Source organism: Cetorhinus maximus, chromosome 17 (assembly GCF_964194155.1).
Source record: "Cetorhinus maximus chromosome 17, sCetMax3.hap1.1, whole genome shotgun sequence".
NCBI classification, from domain to species: domain Eukaryota; kingdom Metazoa; phylum Chordata; class Chondrichthyes; order Lamniformes; family Cetorhinidae; genus Cetorhinus; species Cetorhinus maximus.
This window is the reverse complement of record NC_135895.1, coordinates 53,212,196-53,235,331: the sequence shown is the minus strand read 5'-3', so window position 1 is coordinate 53,235,331 and position 23,136 is coordinate 53,212,196. Positions and strand designations below refer to the sequence as shown.

General features: G+C 40.3%; 1 protein-coding gene across 3 annotated transcripts in view; it reads right to left on the bottom strand.

Moving 5' to 3' along the window:
• mysm1 (Myb-like, SWIRM and MPN domains 1) overlaps positions 1-23,136 on the bottom strand; it is a 105,344-nt gene that overhangs the window by 48,655 nt on the left and 33,553 nt on the right. For all 3 annotated transcript variants that reach the window (XM_078561216.1, XM_078561218.1, XM_078561217.1), the window contains exons 7-9: positions 16,298-16,396; positions 9,115-9,953; positions 6,495-6,625 (exon numbers count right to left, since the gene is read on the bottom strand). In XM_078561216.1, coding sequence (XP_078417342.1) covers positions 6,495-6,625; positions 9,115-9,953; positions 16,298-16,396 — 1,069 coding nt within the window. The remainder of the gene's footprint in view (positions 1-6,494; positions 6,626-9,114; positions 9,954-16,297; positions 16,397-23,136) is intronic.

Sequence of the window (23,136 nt, the reverse complement as noted above, 5' to 3'; positions counted from 1 at the left end):
ATTCTGTAAGTTTCAATCAGATCCCCCCTCATCCTTCTAAACTCCATCAAGTATAGACCCAGAGTCCTCAAACGTTCCTCATATGTTAAGCCTTTCATTCCTGGGATCGTTCTCGTGAACCTCCTCTGGACACTCTCCAGGGCCAGCACATTCTTCCTGAGATACGGTGCCCAAAATTGCTCACAATATTCTAAATGTGGTCTGACCAGAGCCTTATAAAGCCTCAGCAGCACATCCCTGCTTTTATATTCTAGTCCTCTCGAAATAAATGCCAACATTGCATTTGCCTTCCTAACTACCGACTCAACCTGCAAGTTAACCTTAAGAGAATCCTGGACTAGGACTCCCAAGTCCCTTTGCACTCCAGATTTCTGAATTCTCTCCCCATTTAGAAAATAGTCTATGCCTCTATTCTTCCAACCAAAGTGCATGACCTCACACTTCCCCATGTTGTATTCCATCTGCCACTTCTTTGCCCATTCTCCTAACCTGTCCAAATCCTTCTGCAGTCTCCCCACCTCCTCAATACTACCTGTCCCTCCATCTATCTTTGTGTCATCTGCAAACTTAGCCAGGATGCTCTCAGTTCCTTCATCTAGATCATTAATGTATAAAGTGAAAAGTTGTGGCCCCAACACTGACCCCTGCGGAACTCCACTAGTCACTGGCCGCCATCCTGAGAAGGACCCCCTTATCCCCACTCTCTGCCTCCTGCCAGACAGCCAATCTTCTATCCATGCTAGTACCTTGCCTCTAACACCATGGGCTCATATCTTACTGAGCAGCCTCCTGTGCGGCACCTTGTCAAAGGCCTTCTGGAAGTCCAGGTAGATAACATCCATTGGCTCTCCTTTGTCTAACCTACTCATTAACTCCTCAAAGAATTCTAACAGATTTGTCAGGCATGACCTCCCCTTGATGAAACCATGCTGACTTTGCCCTATTTTATCATGTACTTCCAAGTATTCTGAAATCTCATCCTTAATAATGGACTCTAAAATCTTACCAACGACCGAGGTCAGGCTAATCGGCCTGTAATTTCCCGTCTTTTGCCTCACTCCCTTCTTAAACAGAGGGGTTACATTAGCAATTTTCCAGTCCTCTGGGACCCTCCCTGACTCCAGTGATTGCCAAATACGTAAACATGACTGAAGTTTTAGAATGTGAGGTGAGGAGAATTTGTATTTGTAGATAAATCAGGGTAGTTTGAATTTCAAAGAGATGGAAGGATGTTACACCTAGCCAGAGAAACTAGGCCAAGCAGTGTGTTTATTTTTCCCAAAGGTTACTGACAATATTAGCAGCATGAATAGATTTATATTATGAGAAAAGTTGAAAAGACAAAGGGGAACAATGGAATTTGCATTAAAAGGGAGAAACATGTTTAAAGGGAAATGAGGTTGTGTGTCAGGGAAGGCATTGTAAGATCCACCAGAAGTGAGAAAAGCCTCCAGTAGTTGTGCATTAAGTTGCTGTCTATAGAAACCAAAGCTGGGAAAAGCCATTTAAATTTCACTGTCCAGGGTATTGTGTTAACTGACTAGAATCTATTTAAAATCTAAAATTTATTTGTTTACTGTTGCCTTAACTGTAACTGGAAGCCAGATTAATTAGGGGTTTTAGGAGTTATTATAGTAGTAATTTGTAGACTTGTGTATGCGCTTGAAATCTTTTCGTTTGTTAATAAATGTTTAATTTAGTTTTGTAAAAAATCTCCAGAGTCTTGGTGGACTTATTACTACTGAATTCATGGCATGTGTCTCGAAATAAAATATAAATTGCAAAATCATTGTGACCACATGATCAAGTTTCCCTCATGGAATTGATCGGCCTGGCATACATCATCTGCCACATCATAACAGTGAATAAAGGGGAACTAATGAATCTAGTGTATTTGGATTTTCAAAAAGCAATCAATAAGGTACACCATTTTATTACATAAAATAAGGGTTCATGGGATCGGGGGTAATATTTTAGTATAGTTTGAGGATTGGTTAATAGACAAAAAACAGAGACTAGGAATAGACTGGTCATTTTTGGATTGGCTGGCTCTAACTAGTGGGCACCCTAATGATCAAGCTGTTTACAATCCACATCAATGATTTAGATGAGAGGGCTGAGTGTAATGTATCCAGGTTGCTGACAATACAAAGTTAGATGGGAAAGTAAGATGTGAGGAGGTTACAAAAAGGCTGCAAAAGGATTTAGACAGATTAAGTGATTGGGTAAGAACGTGCAGATGAAATATAATATGAAGAAATGAGAATTTATCCACTTTGGTAGGAAAAATAGAAAAGTAGACTTTTTGTAAAAAACAGTGAGGGACTGGGAATTGTTGGTTTTCATAAGGAAATGAGTATCTTACCACACGTATCCCAGAAAGTTAACATGCAGGTGCTGCAAGCAATTAGGAAAGCAAATGATAGGTTAACCCTTAATACAAAGGGATTGGAGTATAAAAGTAAAGAGGTTTTCCTGCAATTATATAGGGGTTTGTTGAGATTACACCTGTTATGCCCGATGCAGTTGGTAAAGCGGAGTTATTTAAAAATCCCAGAGGGAAACTTTAATTAACTGTCATAACTTATAGTACTAAGTGTTATATTTGAGGTGCGATTCTAAATTCAGGAATCACATTACCAGTTCTCGAGGTTTTACATTAAACTAAATTAAACATTTTATTAATTTACACAGATTAAAAATATATATATACACATGGCTACAAATGACTACTATCATAACTTTTATCAAATTCCCAAACTAATCTCCATTAAGGCAACAGAAACCCATAGACTTACCCAGACATCAGGCAAACCATTTTCACCGTACGAATTCAAAATGAGGGTTCTTGTCACTTTGATTCCTGTGGAGCCAGTTGGAGGCTTACAGCTACCTTTTGATCTCACACAATCCTACTTCTTCACCTTTCACTGATTCTCCCTGTTTCATCTGTACACAAACCACTGGTTTCTCCTGTGCTTGAACCTCAAAATCCACAGTACTTTTACTTCAGAGCTTTTCTATACCCCAATAATTACTACAGATTTTTCCTGCAACCTCCAATACACTGACTTCGTGTGGCCCACTTTATTACCATGAAAACATATCAATTTTTGAATGTCACTTCTACCTCCAACACCTTCCCTTTTGTTCTGAAAAAAAACTTCCTGGGAACTTCCAGCTACTCCTTCTCTCCCTGACTTCCTGCCTTCCTTTCACCTTCCCATTTTTATCCTTTTCCAATTTGAAAGGGTGATGGAAAAAAGGTTTAGCTCTATGATAATCATCAACTAGCTCTGCTGCTTCTCTTACAGAATCAACCCTCTGTTCCTCCACGCGAGTTCTCACGACCGAAGGGGTTGAATCTTTAAATTCTTCCAAAAGAATGACTTCCCTAAGAGCTGTATAGGTTGTCTCTATTTTTAATGCCCGGATCCACCAGTAAAAATTACTTTGTTTTACACTTTCAAACTCAATATAAGTTTGCCCAGCTGCTTTCTCATATTCTTAAATTTCTGCCTGTGTGCTTCAGGAACCAACTCATATGCACTCAAAGTAGCTTTTTTCACCTTTAGCATAATTCACCAACATTTCTTCTGAAAGCAAAACATATACCTCATGTGCCCTACCTAACAGCGTAGACTGTAATAATAATGTCCAGTTTTCCTGTGGCCATTTCATCTGTTTAGCTATCTTCACAAATAAAATAAAGAATGCTTCAATATCTGTTTCCTCAAACTTTGGAAGAGCTTGCACAAATTTAAACATATCCCCACTGGGTCCTATTCTGGAGACAAATCCTTCCTCATCTACTGACGTCTTTTTTCTAACTACCAACATTTTCAGTTGGAATTCCCACTCTCTTTTTCCTCCTCCTCCATCTTTGCAATTTCTAATTCATTTTTAAAAGACACTTCTCTGTCCTTTGCTTCTAATTCAAGCTTTTTTCATTTGCAACTGAAGTCTCACTACCTCCAGCTGTGACTCACTAGTGTCAAGTTTCACTTCCAACTGTAGATGCTGTGCTACACTTTTAACTATATCTGATTTCCTAGGTGACCCCAATAGTAACTTATCCACCAGCTCTGTTAGCTTACTTTTGGTTATTTTCTCCAAACCAATTAAGAGTTATTTCTTCTACTCCCAAACAAGTCTTAGCAATTGCCAAAGCCATCTTACAGTCTCACCACTCCTAAAATACCTCACCAACTCCTGAATTCAAAGTGCCTTTTGTACTCGTAAGCTTAAGATTCACCAAGTCCTAACCAATCGAGGAATTAGAAAAATAGTTAATCCCGGATGAGCTCCCAATTGTTACGACCGATACAGTTGGTAAAACTGAGTTATTTAAAAATCCCAGAGGGAAACTTTAAACAACTGTCATAACCTAAAAGTTTAAGTGTTAATATGTTTGAGATGTGATTCTAAATTCAGGAATCAGACCACCAGTTCTTGACGTTTTACATTAAACTAAATGAAACATTTTATTAGTTTACACAGGTTAAAAATATATATACACATAGCTACAAATTACTACTATCATAACTTTTAACAAATTCCCAGGCTAATCTTCATTAAGGCAACAGCAACCAGACACCAGGCAAAGCGTTTTCACCTTACGAATTCAAAATGAGGTTCTTGTCACTTTGATTCCTGTGGAGCCAGTTCGAGGCTTACAGCTGCCTTTTGATCTCATATTACCTCTGCTCTTCACACCCAATACTGAAGTTATACCTACCAGCCCCATTGAATGGTAATTCTCATTGTATCAATAACCTCTGAACTAAATCTCTCTAACAATAAAACCCCTTTCATGGTACCAATTTTATTAGTAATATAAACATATTGCTTGGTAGCTGCTAGAAAGGCATCATTTTTCACCCAACTTCTTGAATGCTCTATTCAAAAAATGCAAATGCATGCTATCTCTCTTACATATCAAAACTAGTACCCATCAAAACACCCAGACTAAACTGGCTTTAATCCAATTAAGACATGCCCGCAGAATAAACCTCTATTTTAAAAGAAAAGTATTTTCCAAAATATTATATACACTAATAGCTTCATGACACACCTGTAGTTGTGTACAGTTTTGGTCTCCTTACCTAAGGAAGAATTTATTTGCCTTAGAGGGTGCGCAGCGAAGATTCACCAGGCTGATTCCTGGGATGAAGAAATTGTTCTACAAAGTGAGATTGAGTAGGTTAAACCGATATTCCCTAGAGTGTAGAAGGATGAGAGGGGATGCTCCTACTTTGTGTTCTTATGTATACAGAATACTCAGTAATACCTGTTAATGTCTGTCAGTTAACACCTTTAAATTGAGTCTGATAGATATCTAATTAGGAACAAGATTGAGGGTTATAAGGACTAATGCAGATAAAAGTGGCAAAATGCAATGTGAAACAGTTATTCCTGAGTTGCTGGAATCATGAAGGAAGTCGCTGGTAATATAACATAACACAGCATGGCAGGAATTAAAAGGATTGGCACATAACTAATTTAAATTGTACAAGAAAAGTCATGAATGAAAAACATAACATATAAACTTAGGTGGGCATTTTGGAATTTTGCTGGAATTACATTTAAGTGCAGAGAAAAACTCTGTAGAACTTGAGTCAATATTGTGATAAGGGAAGGCTTTTTTAATTCAATTAACTAACAGCTCCAGAGCTGGGAGCTGTCAGTTATGGTTTTATATTTGTCAACTCACCAGGCAGTCTGAAACCTTCAAAGGCATATAGCTAATCTGAGACTCGGTAGCTTACATTTTACAGGGTCAAACGATGCAACAATGTTTTAAGGATCAATTCTACATTGAGGGCTAGTACAGGCGAAGAATCCTTTTTTTCTGATATAAAGGATAAAAGTAATGGTAATATTTTTGAAGTGACTATTTGTCATAACTCAGTTGTACAGTTCTAACATTTTCTGTTTTCCATTTTTGCCTTTGCTGTTTTTAATTTTTCTTACTTCTTTTTGTAAGCACTGAAGTAATGCCCAGCTCCTGACACTTGGTACACTGTGCAGAAGTGCACTTCATCATTGCCACACAGATAAACCCAGCAGAAACATGTCTAAAAAGAAGTTTTCACTCAAGAAGTTTTCACCATCCAAAGGAAACATAAAATGCAATAGCAATGACACTCAGACAGAAGGATATTCTGTGTCTGAAAATAATAGGAAGGGAAAGGTTTAAAAAAGGAATTGAATTAATGAAGGAGAAAATAAATTAAAAAGAGGATAAGAGAAAAAAAATCAACTATTCAGACTACCAGGAAAACTCTGACAATTTGAAATTATTTTAACTATTGAAATGATGCTAAATGGCTATCTAAAGCAAATCAAAGCTATCTCTCATAATGCTCATTTTACACAAGGGATTTTCTCTAGAGTCTACAGCCCATTACTGTAATACAAGGACAGTGAATATATTGAAATTGAGAATTTGAAAAGAAGCTTTATCTTCTAAATAAAACATGTGATAAGCTCACCACAGCCAAAATTTATAGCTCCAATTAGTTCCAGGTATGTATGTATCCGTCCAATGCAATTCACATCTCCACAATTTTTCAGTCCTGGGCGCACTGATGTTTTATTCAGGTATTTGGGTTTAGACTTCTCCCTGCAGAAACAAACCACAAGCCATCATACCGCAATTTGTGACTGTCAGGCATTTTTGTCACTGGGACACTAGAGACAGGGGTTTTTCAAAAATTAAAGTCAGATGTGTCAAATATGATAAATTATTAGCTGCTGCATGTTGCACATTTGAGTATCACAACCTTAAATTTCACATGGAAACAAATGAACAAGAGAGGGCATATTCCATCTTAGATTGCTCCAGAAAAATTGGTCTGCAAAATGCAAGTGCAAATTTGGAAGCAAAAATAATTGGCGTGGAGGGGTCAAGGTGGGGTGGAAAGGGGCATGGCCCAGGTAGAAACACAGAGTAGCATAACAAGGATTTCCCCACCTGCTGAGGTATATGCATTTGTATGCATATGTATACGCAATCCTTGGCCAGCTGCCTGGGAAGTACTAAGCACACAGGAACCACTTCTCTGAAGATGGAAAATTAAAAATAAATAAATCTGCACTGTAGGTGCATAGCATCTGGGCAAAGATCTATTCAAAAAGTGGACAGAACAGCTACCAATTGAATCCTTAGTGCATCAAATTACCTTTATAAGGAGAAAGTAGACAGGTAAATACCACCAGTAAAACTGAGTGACATTTATCAAGACTAACTGAATGGAAAATGAGCAAAGCATATTGCAACATCAGCACAATACTGAGTATCCCACAGTAGTAGGAAACAGGCATGTGCGCACTCTCTCTCCACAGCCCCCCTCCACTATGTTTGCCTGCAGCTGCATGATCCATGAAAACCCAACTGAGAGAAAAATAAGAGATGATTAAAAAAAAAAATTCTCCAATGGGAGTACAATTCTGTAGAGTGCATTTCACCAGCTGACAGTACCCTGGTGTGCTCAGAGATGTTAGCTGAGATGGAAGCTACATCAAAGATTTTCCCCCCATTCCTTTAATCAAGTTGATATGAAGGGTATGGTTAGTTACCTGTCTGTGACAATACCTAACCACAAAGTTACATTTTTAAAATTATTTCATAATATGCATACTTTTTCAGAAAAATCTGGAAAGCATTTTTAATTGAGGAATGAACTAATATTATTTAAATAGATTTATTAGCCACAAAATTTGGTGCATGGCCTGGAAGTTTCGGCACTAGAAGTGCTGATTAGAGAGAAAAATGGCATCCACAGTGTCCCCACCCACAACCGCATAGCAGGCAACATCATGGGCAGGATTTTTGGGTCATCGGGGCGGGGGGGGGGCCACGAGCGGCCAGGAAACGGCCAATTAACGGCCAGCCAGCGTGAAACGTGTGCTGAAAGGCTCAGCGCTAACGGATTGGGGCGGGAGGAGGGCGAACACTGAAGTCAACGCAGGCGCAGGGGAGCACGTAATGAAAGCTCCCTGAAGGCAGAGAGCTGCCTCAGGTGGCTAAAGAATTTTAAAATCAAAAATAAAGATTTGGAAAATCTGAAAAAAATGTCCCCACATAGGTCTCACTCACATGAACATAGACATAATAAAAATTATGTAAAAATATTTTTTTAAACTAATGTCGGAAACTTCATCCTGTCCGTGGATGAGGTTTCCTTAAAAAGGCAAAGGCTGCCTGGCCGATCTGTAAGGTTGGATGGGCAGTGAACAATCTCTCTTAATTAATACTTTAATGGCCTTAATAGGTCTCTTAATTGTCAGCGGGCACGCTGCCGACTCTTGCGTTTCAGGACGCTCGCCCAACATCATCGCGCGCAATTTTTCATCCGATCGGGTTGGACGCACGCCCGCCTGCGGGATGTAAAATTCTGCCCCGTGTTGTTGAAGGCGTGAGTGTGGACATTACATGCGTTTGCTGGAATATTCAGAATAGGCAGATCATGATGTTAGTCAGCCTCTAATACTGATTCGACACCTGATTTTCTATTTTGGACCTCACTACTCTAGCTAACAACCCCACTTAAAACACGCATAAATGAGCATGCTATTAGCAGCATAACAGCCCCAGTGACACCATCCTCCCAACCCTCAACCCAGCAGCGCATTTAAAAGCATCGTCATCCAATTTGCCATTTAGTTGCTTATTACTTTCTGTCGGTTCTTGTTGAATTTCTGGAAGTACTTGGCACTCGCAGAAGTCCATAAAAGTGGGTAATGTCTTCAGGGAATGGTGTTGGGCATACTGTTAGCCTCACACCACTCAACAGCACGTTCAGTGCTGACTGCTCGTCACAACCATTATAAATAGCAGACATCTACTTTGTGTACTCGCTGTTTCACTTTGAATAAGCACAGGATAATTGCACACCGCGATCCCCACACCAGATTACAGGAGCTGTCTGATTTTACCTCCCTAGAATCTCAGCTGAATCACTCTGGCATAATTCAAAACCAAATTCCAACTATACTTTTGATTTGGTGCAGAATTGTCAAAGAGATGGCAAAATGACCAATTATCTTAAAATGTGAATACATTATCATCAAATGTTTTATAAATGGGCTTAAAACATTGCCTTTTCTTACCACTGATCCAAGATATAGTTGCGAATTTTCAGAAAGCGTTCTGGTGTTTTTGATGATCGCCCTTCAAAGAACTCAGGGATAGCTTGTTTTTCATCTTCTGTGATCATATTTTTGTCCAATATTACTTCTTGTGCAGGGGGTTTCAGTATTTCCCCTTCTTCGCTATCACAGTTTTCTTCATCCACTTCCATTTCACAAACTGATTCGGGCAAACTGTATGCACAGATTTCATTATGGATTTTTTCCTTTTTTTCCAATTGCTTAATCTCTAGAAAATCCGGTATTTGCACTACTGATACTTCATTAGTTGTCTCCGTGGGGTGTCCACATTTGCTGTAGCCTACAAAGTCTACATTGGTTGTTTTTACCGATGTTTCATTTTCTTTGCAGTCATCAATCATGGACTTCAAATTATCGATGTTGCTACTAGTTGTCTCATCATGCTTGGACACTTCCTGTATGTCTGACATCTGTAAACATTTTTGCAAGGCCACAACAGAAGTGGGAGAAATAGCCAAGGATTGATCTGCCCCTGAAACACTGTAACCATAAGTAGTCACCTCGGGTTCATATATCTTTGAATCAGATTGAGTTTCTGTTCCTTTCTGCTCCTGATGGCCATCACTGTCACTATCTGTTTCATCCATGACATCCACATCTTCATCATCAGACATATGCTCAATCTTAACAGTATTGACAGTAGGATAAGCCTGACCTTGTGATGAGATAGAGCTGTAATGCCCTGATCCTTTCTTTAGAAGGTTGGCTCCATTTCCAGACACAAGTGTTGTTTTGGCAGTCCAGATACTAGCCTCTTCCACAGGTTTTTCGGTTTTTGCCTATGGAATTTAAAATATATATAAACTTCACATGAATGACACAAAGCTCTAGTCTCTTAGACAGATATTCCCTATTAATGCCCACTCTCCTACTCTACTGCAACAATGATCTGGTTTCTTTGTATTTTCCAATTCCAGCTTTTGCCTTGTTGCATGAAAGTATAACAACTTTCATAATATTTTTCTGGTTTATTGTGAAGTAGGTTTATGGGGGTAAGTATAGTTGGGTCTGTGTGTGTGTGATTTAATTACATTTGGAGTCAAGTAGATTACAAGTTTAAATCATCAAAAGAAGCTAGGTGCTTGACATGCTAATGAGTGCACATGGATGCTGGCTTAGCATGTAATGTGTGAAGGGGATTTTCATTTTTAAATAAATGAAGGGATATTTGGATTTCAAAGGGAGCCCAGTCTGTTTACAACTAGCCAGATAAGCAAGGCTAAGGAACGTGTTTATTTTTCCCAAAGGTTACTGGCAATATTGGCACCATGAAAGTTTTTATATTGTGAGGAAGATTCAGTTTCAAAGACATATAAAACAATAGAATTTACATACTAAGAAGAGAGAAACATATCTAAAGGAGAATGAAAGTCTATGTGTCAGGAGAAGGCCATGTAAGGTCTAACAGGAGTGTGTGAAAAGCCTTAATGAAGCCTCCAGCATTTGTGCATAAGTCTGCTGTCTTATGAAACTGAAGCTGGAGAAAAGCCGTTTGGAATTCCACTGCTCAGGATATAACTTGCTGAGTCTGGTTTAAACTTAAAATCTATTGTGGTCAGTTGCCTTAAAGGGAGTGTAACTGGGAGTCAGATTACTTAGGAATCTTAGGAGTTATTTTCATTGTAATTGTAGTCTTATGTGTGTGCTTGACCTCTTCCATTTTGTTAATAAATATTTTAATTTAATTTTTAAAAAATCTCTAAAGGTCTTGGTGGACTTATTACTTCTGAATTCAGAGCACGCATCTCAGAATAAGTATAAATTGCAAAACTGTTCTGATAGTGAGTCCGTTTCTCTTGTGGATTTGGTCTGCCTGGCACACATCATCTGCTGCATCATAACACCTGTGGAAATGTAAGGCTTTTGCTTTTTAGAAAACATGTGATTTGCCCTAGAATTACTGCAGTTGAGATAAATCCATCAACGTGGCAGGCTTGGAGTCCCAGACTAAATACAAGTCTTGGGACCACAGTGACCCATAATGTTTAGTTCACAATGTGATTGCAAGAGGCTTAATTATAGCTCTATGATTTTTTTTCATTTTGAACTTTATTCTAGATTTAACACTAAAAACAGAGATATTGATAATGATCCCTGAAGACCATTATTGACATTCCTTTAACTTTGATGGCTCTGCTCCTCTGTAGATCTTTGGGCCTCCTTTCATGTCTGTATCAGCTGTAGGATATTATCCGGCCTCCAAATGGGAACTTCCCACTGTGACACATTTGAAATCAAGTACTTATACTGTCGAAATTGTAGTGCCGACCACGACCTATCCTACATCCCATCATTCAGTGGTGTAATGTGTTGCAGTATCGAGGACACTGATCAAGAAAAGGTCAGTGAACAACTCCAATATACAATTTACACAGCCGATACCGACGAGAACAGAATGAGTGGATTGGGGAATGGGGGGGTTTGCATGGAGGGGCAAACTTGTAGTCCACAGGGTGCATCAATTTTTTCAAATAGGTTGCTCACCCAGGAGTCAGTCTGATGGGCAAGCTCGTCTCCCTGTTCAACAAGGAACACTCTAGAATAGCCTACATGCCGAAAGAGTAGTAATAAACCTGTTGCTTCTTCCATGGGAGCATGAGGGAGGAAGGAGTCTGAATCTTGATGGGGGGTGGGGGAGGAATCCTATCCCCTCTTCTGGGAGAGGCCGGGTGGCAGTGGTGGTGGGGGTGCCAATCCCCTATTCCCAGAGATGGAGTTATGTGGTCATATCCACAATTCAGATGTCTTTGGATGTGGGTGGGGGAGGGGCTCCAATACCAAGGGTCTTTGGAAGTGTTGGCGGGGAGTCGGGGTGAGGGTGATAGTTTCCAATGACAATCTTACGGTTTCAAGGGAAAGCACTCCTGCTCTTCTTGGCCCACAAATGGTGCTGTGTAGGCACTTAATTTTAACTGAAACAGTCCTTGCTTCCCTTCAGCTGCTGGGTTTCCCAAGACTTGGGAAGCACCTGTCCAGAGTTAAATCAGCACAACAGGTTAAATATAGGCTTGCAGCCTCATTATTTTTAAATGGGCAACCCTCCTCCTGGGAGCTAGTTAGCTGCCTGTCCCCAGTACAACCCCCATTAAATCCAGAGATGGAAAGGTTAGAGGTGGATTGGGGTTGCTATTATTATAACTTTTATAAATCACTCTACCCCAATCCTCCAAACTATCAAGTTTGAGCATCGTTGTGATCAGAACTGGTTTGACAAAAATTATATTGAAAGTTGGGACCTCCAGGAACATAGATGAGCCACCTTCATTGCCTGGTAAACAACCCAAGGTTGCAAGTCAAGAAGGCAGCCTTCCAACAGCTCAAGGCGAACACCCAAAGACAAATCCGGAACATAAAAGACATGTGATTGGAAGAGGAAGCCATAGAGATCCAACAGTATCCTGACCATCATGACATGTGAAGCTTTTTGAAGCTACCAGGGCCATCAAAAGACCAAGGTCAAATGGACAGACCAAGGTCAAATGGACAAAAAACCTCTTCGCTTACAGCATGGTGTCCCACTTCTTAACCATAGAACCATAAAGTTACAGCACAGAAGGAGGCCATTCGGCCCATCTTCTCCTTGCCAGCCCTAGGACACCCAGGTGCCCTTTCTAATCCCACCTTCCTACACCCGGCCCATAGCCCTGCAGCTTAAAGCACTTTAGGTGCAGATCCGGGTACTTTTTAAAAGAGTTAAAAGTTTCTGCCTCTACCACCAACTTGGGCAGCGAATTCCAGACACCCACTACCCTCTGCGTAAAAAAGTTCTTCCTCATGTCCCCCCTACACATTCTGCCACTTATCTTGAATCTATGTCCCCTGGTTCTAGAATTCTCCACCAAGGGAAACAATTTCATCTTGTCCACTCTATCTATTCCCCTCATAATTTTGTACACCTCAATCAAGTCACCTCTCAGCCTTCTTTGTTCTAAGGAAAATAACCCCAACCTATCCAATCTCTCCTTGTAGCGACACTTTTCTAACCCCGGCAACATTCTTGTAAACCTCCTCTGCACTCTCTCCAGAGCTATTATGTCCTTCCTGTAATGTGGTGACCAGAACTGCACACAATACTCCAGTTGTGGCCTCACCAGTGACAATGCCATCCATTAACGCTGGAAAGGACATTTTTAACAACTCCCCAACTGTGAATCTACAGTGGCAGCTGATACTCTCCAGGCTATCCCCTAGTGCCCTCTGCTAGAATCCATAGGTGAACCACCATCGATGGGAGAGATCCAACAAGCACTCAAATGGATGAAAAGCAACATAACCTGTGGCTCTGATGGTAAACCAGCTGAGGTCTTCAAAGCTGGTGGGCTTTTGCTCACATCAAGACTCCATGCACTCATTACTCTCCGGATTTGGGAGGACAAAGGGCTCAGCCTTGACTTCAGGAATGCAACAATTGTAACTATTTTCAAGAGACATAAACCATGCTGTGGAAACTATCAAGGTATTTCCCTTCTGTCCAAAGAGGGAAAATCCTGACATGTATTCTCCTGAATCGCCTACTTCCTGCGGCTAAGGAAATCTTCCCATAGACACAGTGTGGCATTAGACCTTCCAGAAGAACCTCAAACATGATCTTTGTTGCCAGACAAATACAAAAAAAATTCTGAAAACAACATCAGGAATTCTACATTGCATTCATCAACCTGACAAAAGCATTGACTCAGTAAATTGTGAGGCTCTGTGGATTGTGTTCCAGAGATTTGGATGTCCAAGAAACTTCATCACAATCCTTCACGATGGCATGACTGCAACTGTCTTGAGTGGGGGATCTGAAACAGCTCCCTTTAAAATCCGGACTGGCATCAAGCAAGGCTGTGTGTTAGCCTCCATACTATTTACAGTCTACCTGACAGTGACTATTCACCTCATCAAAGATCAACTGCCCTCTGGTGTAAGTATTAAATACTGCCTAGATGGAAACTTTTTAACCTCAGTTGTCTCCGTGCCAAAATTGCACTGACCAAACAAATACATGATCTACAGTTTGCAGGTGTCATTAACCATTCTGCACAAGATTTGCAAACCACTCTCAATCTCTTCGATTCTGCTTGCAAGTGATTAGGCCAGACCTTGAACATTACCAAAACAAAATTCATATCATATTCAAACCCAGATCCAGTCAGCCGAATATTCCACCTCCCATAAATGATGAAAGAGAAACTCTGGAATATGTTGAGCACTTCACATGCCTTGGCTGCCACCTCTCTCAAAAGGTCACCATTGATGAGGAGGTCCAACATCGGACTAACGTGCGCCAGCTTAGCCTTCTACAAACTATGGCAGCAAGTGTTTGACAACAAAGGCCTCCACAAGACAACAAAAGTCCTAGAGCAGTTGTCGTCAGCACACACCCGGACTTCATTGAGACCTGGACTGTCTATCAGTGACACATAAGAGCTCTAGAGAAATTCCATCAGCAAAGCATCTATCACATCCTCTGGATCCAACGGGAGGACTGTCAAACAAACAGTAGTGTCCTACTTGATGCCAGCTCCACAAGCATTCAAGCAAAACTCCTGCAAAATCATCTACGATAGACTTTGCACCGTGTCCAGATGGCTGAAAAGTGTCTCCCCAGCCAGGTCCCGTTTTCCTCAACTCTCAAATAGCCAGTGTTCCAGGGGAGATCAAAGGAAACACTACCATGGCACTCTGAAGCTCTTCCTGAAGTGTGGCAAAATGACATTAATGATTGGGAGGAGCGTGCTACCAGCTGTTCAAAATGGCGACAACTTGCCCCTCAAGCTGCATGATAAAATCTAAGTCCAAACGCCATAACGATAAGGCAGAGTGGCTGCACAGAAGGAAAGAGAAGGAAGCCTACACTCTGGATCCCACAATCTCGTGCGATGTCCTAACCCACGTGCCCAAAGATCTGCGGGTCAAGAATCGACTTGTTCAGTCACACAGAGATCCATGGCAGAAAATCACGACCCCGGGTAGATGTTATCCTCGAATTGAGGGACTGCAGATGACGATGACCCCAACCTATCTGTTTTGGGGGTTAAAATTTCCCCAATATACTTGACTTACATCAAATCTGCTGTGAAGTACTACTTTCATAAGTGACATGTGACTAAGTAAGCCCCAAATGAAAACCCCACAGCTGTTATTAATTGTCAAGTTAATGGCTTTGAATAAGAATATTATACTGATAAAGCTTTTACACAACATTTAATCTACAGCTTCAATGTATTTTTTGTGAAACATAGGTTAAATGTGTATGTGATTTATGTCGATTTTTGCACTAAAATATTTGAATTATACAATAACATGAATTAACATAAATAACATAGGACAGTGGGAATTTAGTGCAATAGAAGTGAATTATCAGATGAGTAGAATTACTTCACTTTGAATTAAGAAATGCAGATTCTACGCATTTTAAAGTATTAAAGCATACTTCAGCAAAGTTAAGATTTACCAAATGAACTATTGGGGTAGAACCACAGGTGATATCTCCACAAAGAGTGACTAAGATCTAAATTCCTACCTGACACCATCATGCTCGTTACATAGCCACTTTCCTGATGCAGTGGGGCTTTGGTAATGTCTTAGCTGGTAAATATACTGATTAGTGTGGGGATAGTTCATACAGATCAATTTGTGCCAAGCTAATTGCTCTCGGCCATGACAGCTGCTATAACTGGCTGCAGTGGATCCAGACAAAAGTGAGAAGTAGTCAATTAGGGTTTCAACCAATGTTCCCTTTAAAATTTAGTGGTTCTGCATGGCCCGTTTTTTTCCTTTTAATTTCTTTAATTTCTTTTTGTGCAGCCACGCACACACATTACTTATCAAAGAACAAGGCTTGTGTGGTACCTTTCAGCTAGCTGCGCGACCGCATAACCACGCAAGTTAGCAGAACATTGATTCTGACAATCCCATTATTAGGTGGCACAAATATGGCCCACTTTGATGCCCCCATGCTTTCTGTGCCTGCCCACATGGTGTCGATACTCAATGCATGAATAATACTCGCACATGCGAGATGTCTGAAGGCTGCTGCATTCATGGGATGATACCTCAGCTAAACTCGGTACCTTTACAAGAAAATGATCCAAAAATAACAGTTAAGAAAAGCAAAATTATCTTTGTCCAAGTTCACCTTGCTCTTAAAATATTGTCTGGCGTAACTTTTCACTTGTAGCACGGTCCGTGATTCAATTAACTTTGCAATCTTTGTCCACCTTCGACCAAATTGGGCCTGAAAGTAAAACAAATTAGATTTTATAGCTCATGTTTAATGTACCATTGAAAGCATATCCAACAAAAATTGAGGTGCAGAGCTTAAACTACAGTGTTCATCAGGCTTAATAAGAAGGGACAGGATGGCACAATAGGTTAGCAGTTTGCCCTTTCACTCTGGGATATCATAACCAGGCAGCATTGACGGAATAAAATCTCCTCTCTGTGTCATCTGTAAAGGTATTTTTCTGGCTAGATGGAACAGAGATCCTCAGTACACAAATGCTTATAATTTGATATGACTATCACAAACTTGACAACCTAATTTAGTGCCAGTCATGTCAAGTTATACAAAGACTGCTATATGGGAAATGGAAGAAAAACATACAAACAAAATACAGCTGCATAGGAAAATGGTATGCTCCTAAGGTTGGGGCTAAACCATATTGTTGTAATAAATTGAAGTATGCTTTAATTGGTACTTTTCTGTTGTGTCTAAAAGATTTGGACAGTTAGAGATAATGACCTGTACAAATACAGGCTACTACCCACTCTAATATGACATAACTTGCATCTTCAAGTCTAAAACGGCCCCAGCACTCACCACTTCATTTCCCTGCTGTCTGCAACGCAAAGTAGCATGTGCAGGGTATGTTGTTTTTCATTTTTTCATGAGACGTGGGCATCGCTAACTAGGCCAGCATTTATTGTCCAGCCCTAATTTCCCTTGAGAAGATGATGGTAAGCTGCCTCCTTGAACCGCTGCAGTTTATGTGGTGTAGGCACACCCACAGTGCTGTGAGGGAGTTCCAGGATTTCAGCCCAGCGACAGTGAAGGAATGGTGATATATTTCCAAATGAGGATGAGTGGCTTGGAGAGGAACTTCCAGGTGGTGGCGTACCCATCTGCCTGAACCCTTTCTACTTCTAGATGGTGGTGGTCTTGGCCTTGGTGATTTGCTGCAGTGCATCTTGTAGATGGTACACACTGCTGCCACTGGCATCAGTGGTGAAGGGAATGACCGTTTGTGGATGGGGTGCCAATTAAGCGGGCTGCTTTGTCCTGGGTGTTGTCAAGCTTCTTGAGTGTTGTTGCAGCTGCACTCATCCCGGCAAGCAGAAAGTATTCTATCACACTCCTGAATGGTGCCTTGTAGATGGTGGACAGGCTTTGAAGAGTCAGGAGGTGAGTTACTCGCTGCAGGATTCCTAGCCTCTGACCTGCTCTTGTAGCCACAGTATTTATATGGCTAGTCCAGTTCAGTTTCTGGTCAAAGGTAACCCCCAGGATCTTGATAAGATGATGAGAAAGAAAAATCCCAAGGGGAAGGCCTACATCCGTGGTTAACTAAAACAGTTAAAGGCAGTATCAAATTTAAAGAAAAAGCATATAATTATGCAAAGACGGGTGGCAGGTCAGAAGATTGGAAAGAATATAAAGAATTGCAAAGAATGACAAAAAGATTAATAAGGAGAGCTAGCTAGTAATATAAAAACAGATAGTAAGAGTTTCTATAGATATTTAAAAGCTAACAAAGTGAGCATTGGTCCTATAGAGAGTGCATATGGGGAACTGATAGTGGAAAGTAGGGAGGTAGCGATGAATTAAAACAGGTATTTTGCTTTGGTCTTCACTACAGAGGACACAAGTAACATCCCGGAAGTAGCTGTAAATCAAGGAACGGAAGGGATGGAGGAACTCGGGGAAAATTACAAGCACCAGAGAAGTGGTATTAAGCAAATTGTTGGGGCTGCGGGCTCCAGGTCCGGGTAGGCTTCACCCTAAGGTCTTGAAAGAAGTGGCTAGTGAAATAGTTGACGCACTGGTTTTAATTTTTCAAAGTTCCCTAGATTTGGGGAAGGTTCCATTAGATTTGAAAATAGCAAATATAACTCCTTTATTCAAAAAGGGAGGGAGAGAGAAAGCAGGAAACTATAGGCCAGTTAGCCTAACATCTGTCAGGGGGAAAATGTTAAAAGCTATTATTAAAGATGTTATAGCAGGGCACTTAGAAAAATTCAAGGCAATCAGGCAGAGCCAACATGGTTTTGTAAAAAGGAAGTCACGTTTAACCAATTTATTGGAGTTCTTTGAAGGAGTCACATGTGCTGTGGATAAAATGGAACCGGTGAATGTACTGTATTTAGGTTTCCAGAAGGCATTAATAATGTGCCACGTCAAAGGTTACTGCAGAAGATAAAAGTTCACGGTGTAGGGTGTAACATATTGGCATGGACAGAAGGTTGGATAGCCTACAGGAAGCAGGAAGTTGGCATAAATGGGTCTTTTTCTAGTTGGCAGGATGTGACGAGAGGTGTGCCACAGAGATCAGCACTGGGATCTCATCTTTTTACAATTTATATAAACGACTTGGATGAAGGGATGGTTGCCAAATTTGCTGACAACACAAAGATAGGTAGGAAAGTAAATTGTGAAGAGGACATAGAGGCTACAAAGTGACATAGATAGGTTAAGTGAGTGGGCAAAGATCTGGCAAATGGAGTAAAATGTGGGCAAATGTGAAACCGTTAATTTTGGCAGGAAGAATAAAAAAGAAGCTTATTACCTAAATGGTGAGAGACTGAGGAGCTCTGACATTCAGAGGGATCTGGGTGTCCTAGTGCGTGAATCACAGAAGATTGGAACTCAAGCACAACAATAATAGAATAGTAATAGAATGTTATAATTTACTGTGAACGGAATTAATTACAAAAGTAGGGAGGTTATGCTTCAGTTGTATAGGGCATTGGTGAGACCACGTCTGGAGTATTGTGTATGGTACTGGTCTCCTTATTTAAAGAAAAATGTAAATGCATTAGAAGCAGTTCAGAGAAGGTTTACTAGACTAATACCAGGAATGGGCAGGTTGTCTTATGGGGAGGGCTGGGCATGTTAGGCTTGTATCCACTGGAATTTAGAAGAGTAAGATGAGACTTAATTGAAACCGTTAAGAGCCTGATGCGAACAGGATGTTTCCTCTTGCGGGAGAATATAGAACTAGGGGTCACTGTTTAAAAATAAGGCGTCGCTCATTTAAGACAGGGATGAGGAGAATTTTTTTCTCTGAGGGTTGAGTCTTTGGAACTCACTTCCTCAAAAGGCCTTGGAAGCAGGGTCTTTGAATATTTTTAAGGCAGAGCTAGATAGATTCTTGATTAACAAGGGGGTAAAAGGTTATCGGGGGTAGACAAGAATGTGGGGTTGAGGTTACATTCAGATCAGCCATGGTCTTATTGAATGGCGGAGCAGGCTCGAAGGGCCAAGTGGCCTACTCCTGCTCCTAATTCGTATGTTCATATAATAGTGGGGGATTCAGCGATGGTAATGCCATTGAATAGCAAGATGGTTAGATTCTCTTTTGCTGGAGATGGTCATTGCCTGGCACTTGTGTGGCATGAATGTTACTTGCCACTTGTCAGCCTAAGTCTGGTTGTTGTTCAGGTCTTGCTGCATTTGGACATGAACTGCTTCAGTTTCTGAGGAGTTGCGAATGGTGCTGAACATTGTGCAATCTTCAGCGAACATCCCCACTTCTGATCTTATGGTCATTGATGATGCAGCTGAAGATGGTTGGGCCTAGGACACTACCCTGAGGAACTCCTGTAGTCATGTCCTGGAACTGAGATGGTTGATCTCCATCAACCACAACCATCTCCCTTTGTGCTAGGTATGACACCAACCAGCGGAGAGTTTTCCCCCGATTCCCATCAACTCCAGTTTTGCTAGGGCTCCTTGATGCCACACTCGGTCAAATGCTGCCTTGATAAGGGCTGTCACTCTCACCTGACCTCTGGAATTCAGCTTTTTTGTCCACGTTTGAACCAATGCTGTAATGAGGTCAGGAGCTGAATGGCCCTGGCAGAACCCAAGCAGAATGTCAATGAGCAGGTTATTGCTGAGCAAGCGCTGCTTGATGGCACTGTTGATGACCCCTTCCATCATTTTACTGATGATCAAGAGCAGACTGATAGGGTGGCATTTGGCCGGATTGGATTTGACCTGCTTTTTGTGTACAAGACGTACCTGGGCAATTTTCCACATTGCTGGGTAGATACCAGTGTTATAGCTGTACTGGAACAGCTTGGCTAGGGGCATAACAAGATCTAGAGCACAAATCTTCAATACTATTGCCGGAATATTGTCAGGGCCCAATGTGAATTGGCAGATTTAAAGAAATGTGCATTCAATTCTACCAAACATACCTCAACTCTCAAACTCTCATTTAAGCACAACTCACATATTTTCTGGATCTGGGAAATTGTTTTGGGAGCAAAGCTGCAGATTTTCTGAGTAATACCAGAATAACAATCTATTCTAAAGTAAGCACCAATTTTAGAGGAGGAATTTACATTCATGGGACACTGAAGAAACTAATTTTCCATCACTGAGACCAAAGCCCCAAACACTAACAAGAGGAGTTTGTTTTAAAAATGAAATAAAAAATTGACATTTTGTTATTAATTCAAAAAATTGCTAAATTGTATTAGCATGATAGATTCATCTATATTGTTCTCATGCAGATACCGTTTAAAAAAGCAATTTAAAAGTGCTAAGCTAGACATGATACCAAAATAGATAATTGCCTTGAATTCTTAATAAATCTGTTACATTTAGCAATGACTCCTCCAATACATGAGAATATTTACTCGTTACAATAGAAACTACACTTGGGGGTTAGATTTGATAGGATTGCTGTGTATCCCTCTGCCATTACTTTAGCATTGTATGCCTGCAGGGCCTTCGGGAAAACACTTTTCTTGACCTTTTTATTGGTTATTAAGATTGGCATTGAAAATGAAATATAGTTTGGGACAAAAATCTTTTGAAACCCACACTTAATCGCAGCATTTTGCTTTTTATTAAAACTTACTTGTTATTAAAGTAATACAGTTACTGATAGATTTGGATCCCCAGTTGATTTACGAATCTAATCTGAAATTGACAAAGTGAATATTGCTAAAATATACTGACCACAGTAAGATCCAATATATTTTGCATTCATCCTGTTATATTTATGAAATTGTAATAGGTTATGCTAAAAGTTTTGCTGGCAACACAAAAACTGACAATTAAAACGTTTTTTGACACTAGCGTGAAGCGTACGTGCTTGTGTTACAATAGAATGAGGCAGCAGTGCTAGTGCCTCAGGCAGTTTCACATGTAACATGATTATCTCAGAATGTCTGCCGAGTGCAAAGACTTCAATTTGAAAACGTAATTAAAATTGTATGCACATTTATTTCTTGCGCCTCTGAGGTTATACATATACAGGATCTGGGGGTCCTGATACATGAATAACAATTATGCAGGTACAGCAAGTGATCTGGAAGGCAAATGGAATGCCATCGTTTATTGCAAGGGGAATGGAATATAAAAGTAAGGATGTTTTGCTACAGTTATACAGGGTGTGGGTAAGGCCACATCTGGAGTGCTGTGCACAGTTTTGTTCTCCTTACTTAAGAAAGGATATAATTGCGTTAGAAGCAGTTCAGAGAACGTTCACTCAACTTATTCTAGGATGAAGGGGTTATCTTATGAGGAAAGGTTAGGCAGGTTTGACCTGTATTCATTGGAGTTTAGAAGAATGAAATGTGATCTTATTGAAACATATAAGATTCTATGGGGACTTTACAGAGTGGATGCTGAGAGGACATTTCCCCTATGGAAGAGACTAGTGTTAAGCGAGGACACAGTTTAAAATTAAGGGGTCTCCCATTTAAGATGGAGAATAGGAGATTTTTTTTCTCTGAGGATCGTTTTGTGGAATTCTCTCCCCCAGAGAGCAGTGGAGGCAAGGTCATTGAATATTTTTAAGGCTGGGTTAGATAGATTCTTGATTGACACAGGGGTTAAAGGGCATAGGGTGCAGACAGGAAAGTAGATTTGAGGCCACAATCAGATCAGCCATGATCTTATGAAATGGCAGAGCAGGCTTGAGGGTTAAAATGGCCTACATCTGTTCTTAATTTGTATGTACATATGTTCATGAAACAGATTGCTGAAAGCAAACAATGCTACATGAGTGCACTATTAAAATCAATACTTCATGCTGCTACCAGGTCACCAAGAGCCCACCAATGGTAATATTTTCTAGCTCAAGTGACAATGGTCATAAAGGTCGCATTAATTCAGTGATTTTAGTGGTTAGCGATAATTAACCCTACAGTTTTCATCAAGGTCAGTAGCAGAACAGCACAAAGTCCCAAGAAATTAGCACACTATCAAATAGATTTAATGTATCTGCTCTAAAGAAGATGTCATGCTCTGAAGAGTCATATGGACTCAAAACATTAACCATGTTTCTCTCTCCACAGGTGCTGCCAGACCTGAATTTTTCCAGCATTTTCTTTTTTATTTCAGATTTCCAGCACCTGCAGTATTTTGCTTTTATTTTAGATTTAATGCATGAATAGGTTGATTCAAATTAATACATTATCTGATTGGCCAGTTTTGAAAACAATCCTTTTACCAGGTCTCTAGATTACGTTTTAAAATTTTCAAACAGAAATCTTCTTTGTCTAAAATGGTTAAAACAGTAGTATGTATTTATTCTGACCTAACAAATGATTACAATAAATGTGAAATGTACAATCCAAGTCCATTTTGTTGCATAATTCCTACTATAGGTAATTCTGCTGTCTCTCCCTTTGACATGTGAAAGAACACACCATTCATGCTTTCCAAAGTCAGAGCTTACGTACTGTGATTTCTTTATTAGATCAAAGTTTGAGGTAGTACTGTTGGGGAGTTAAGTATAG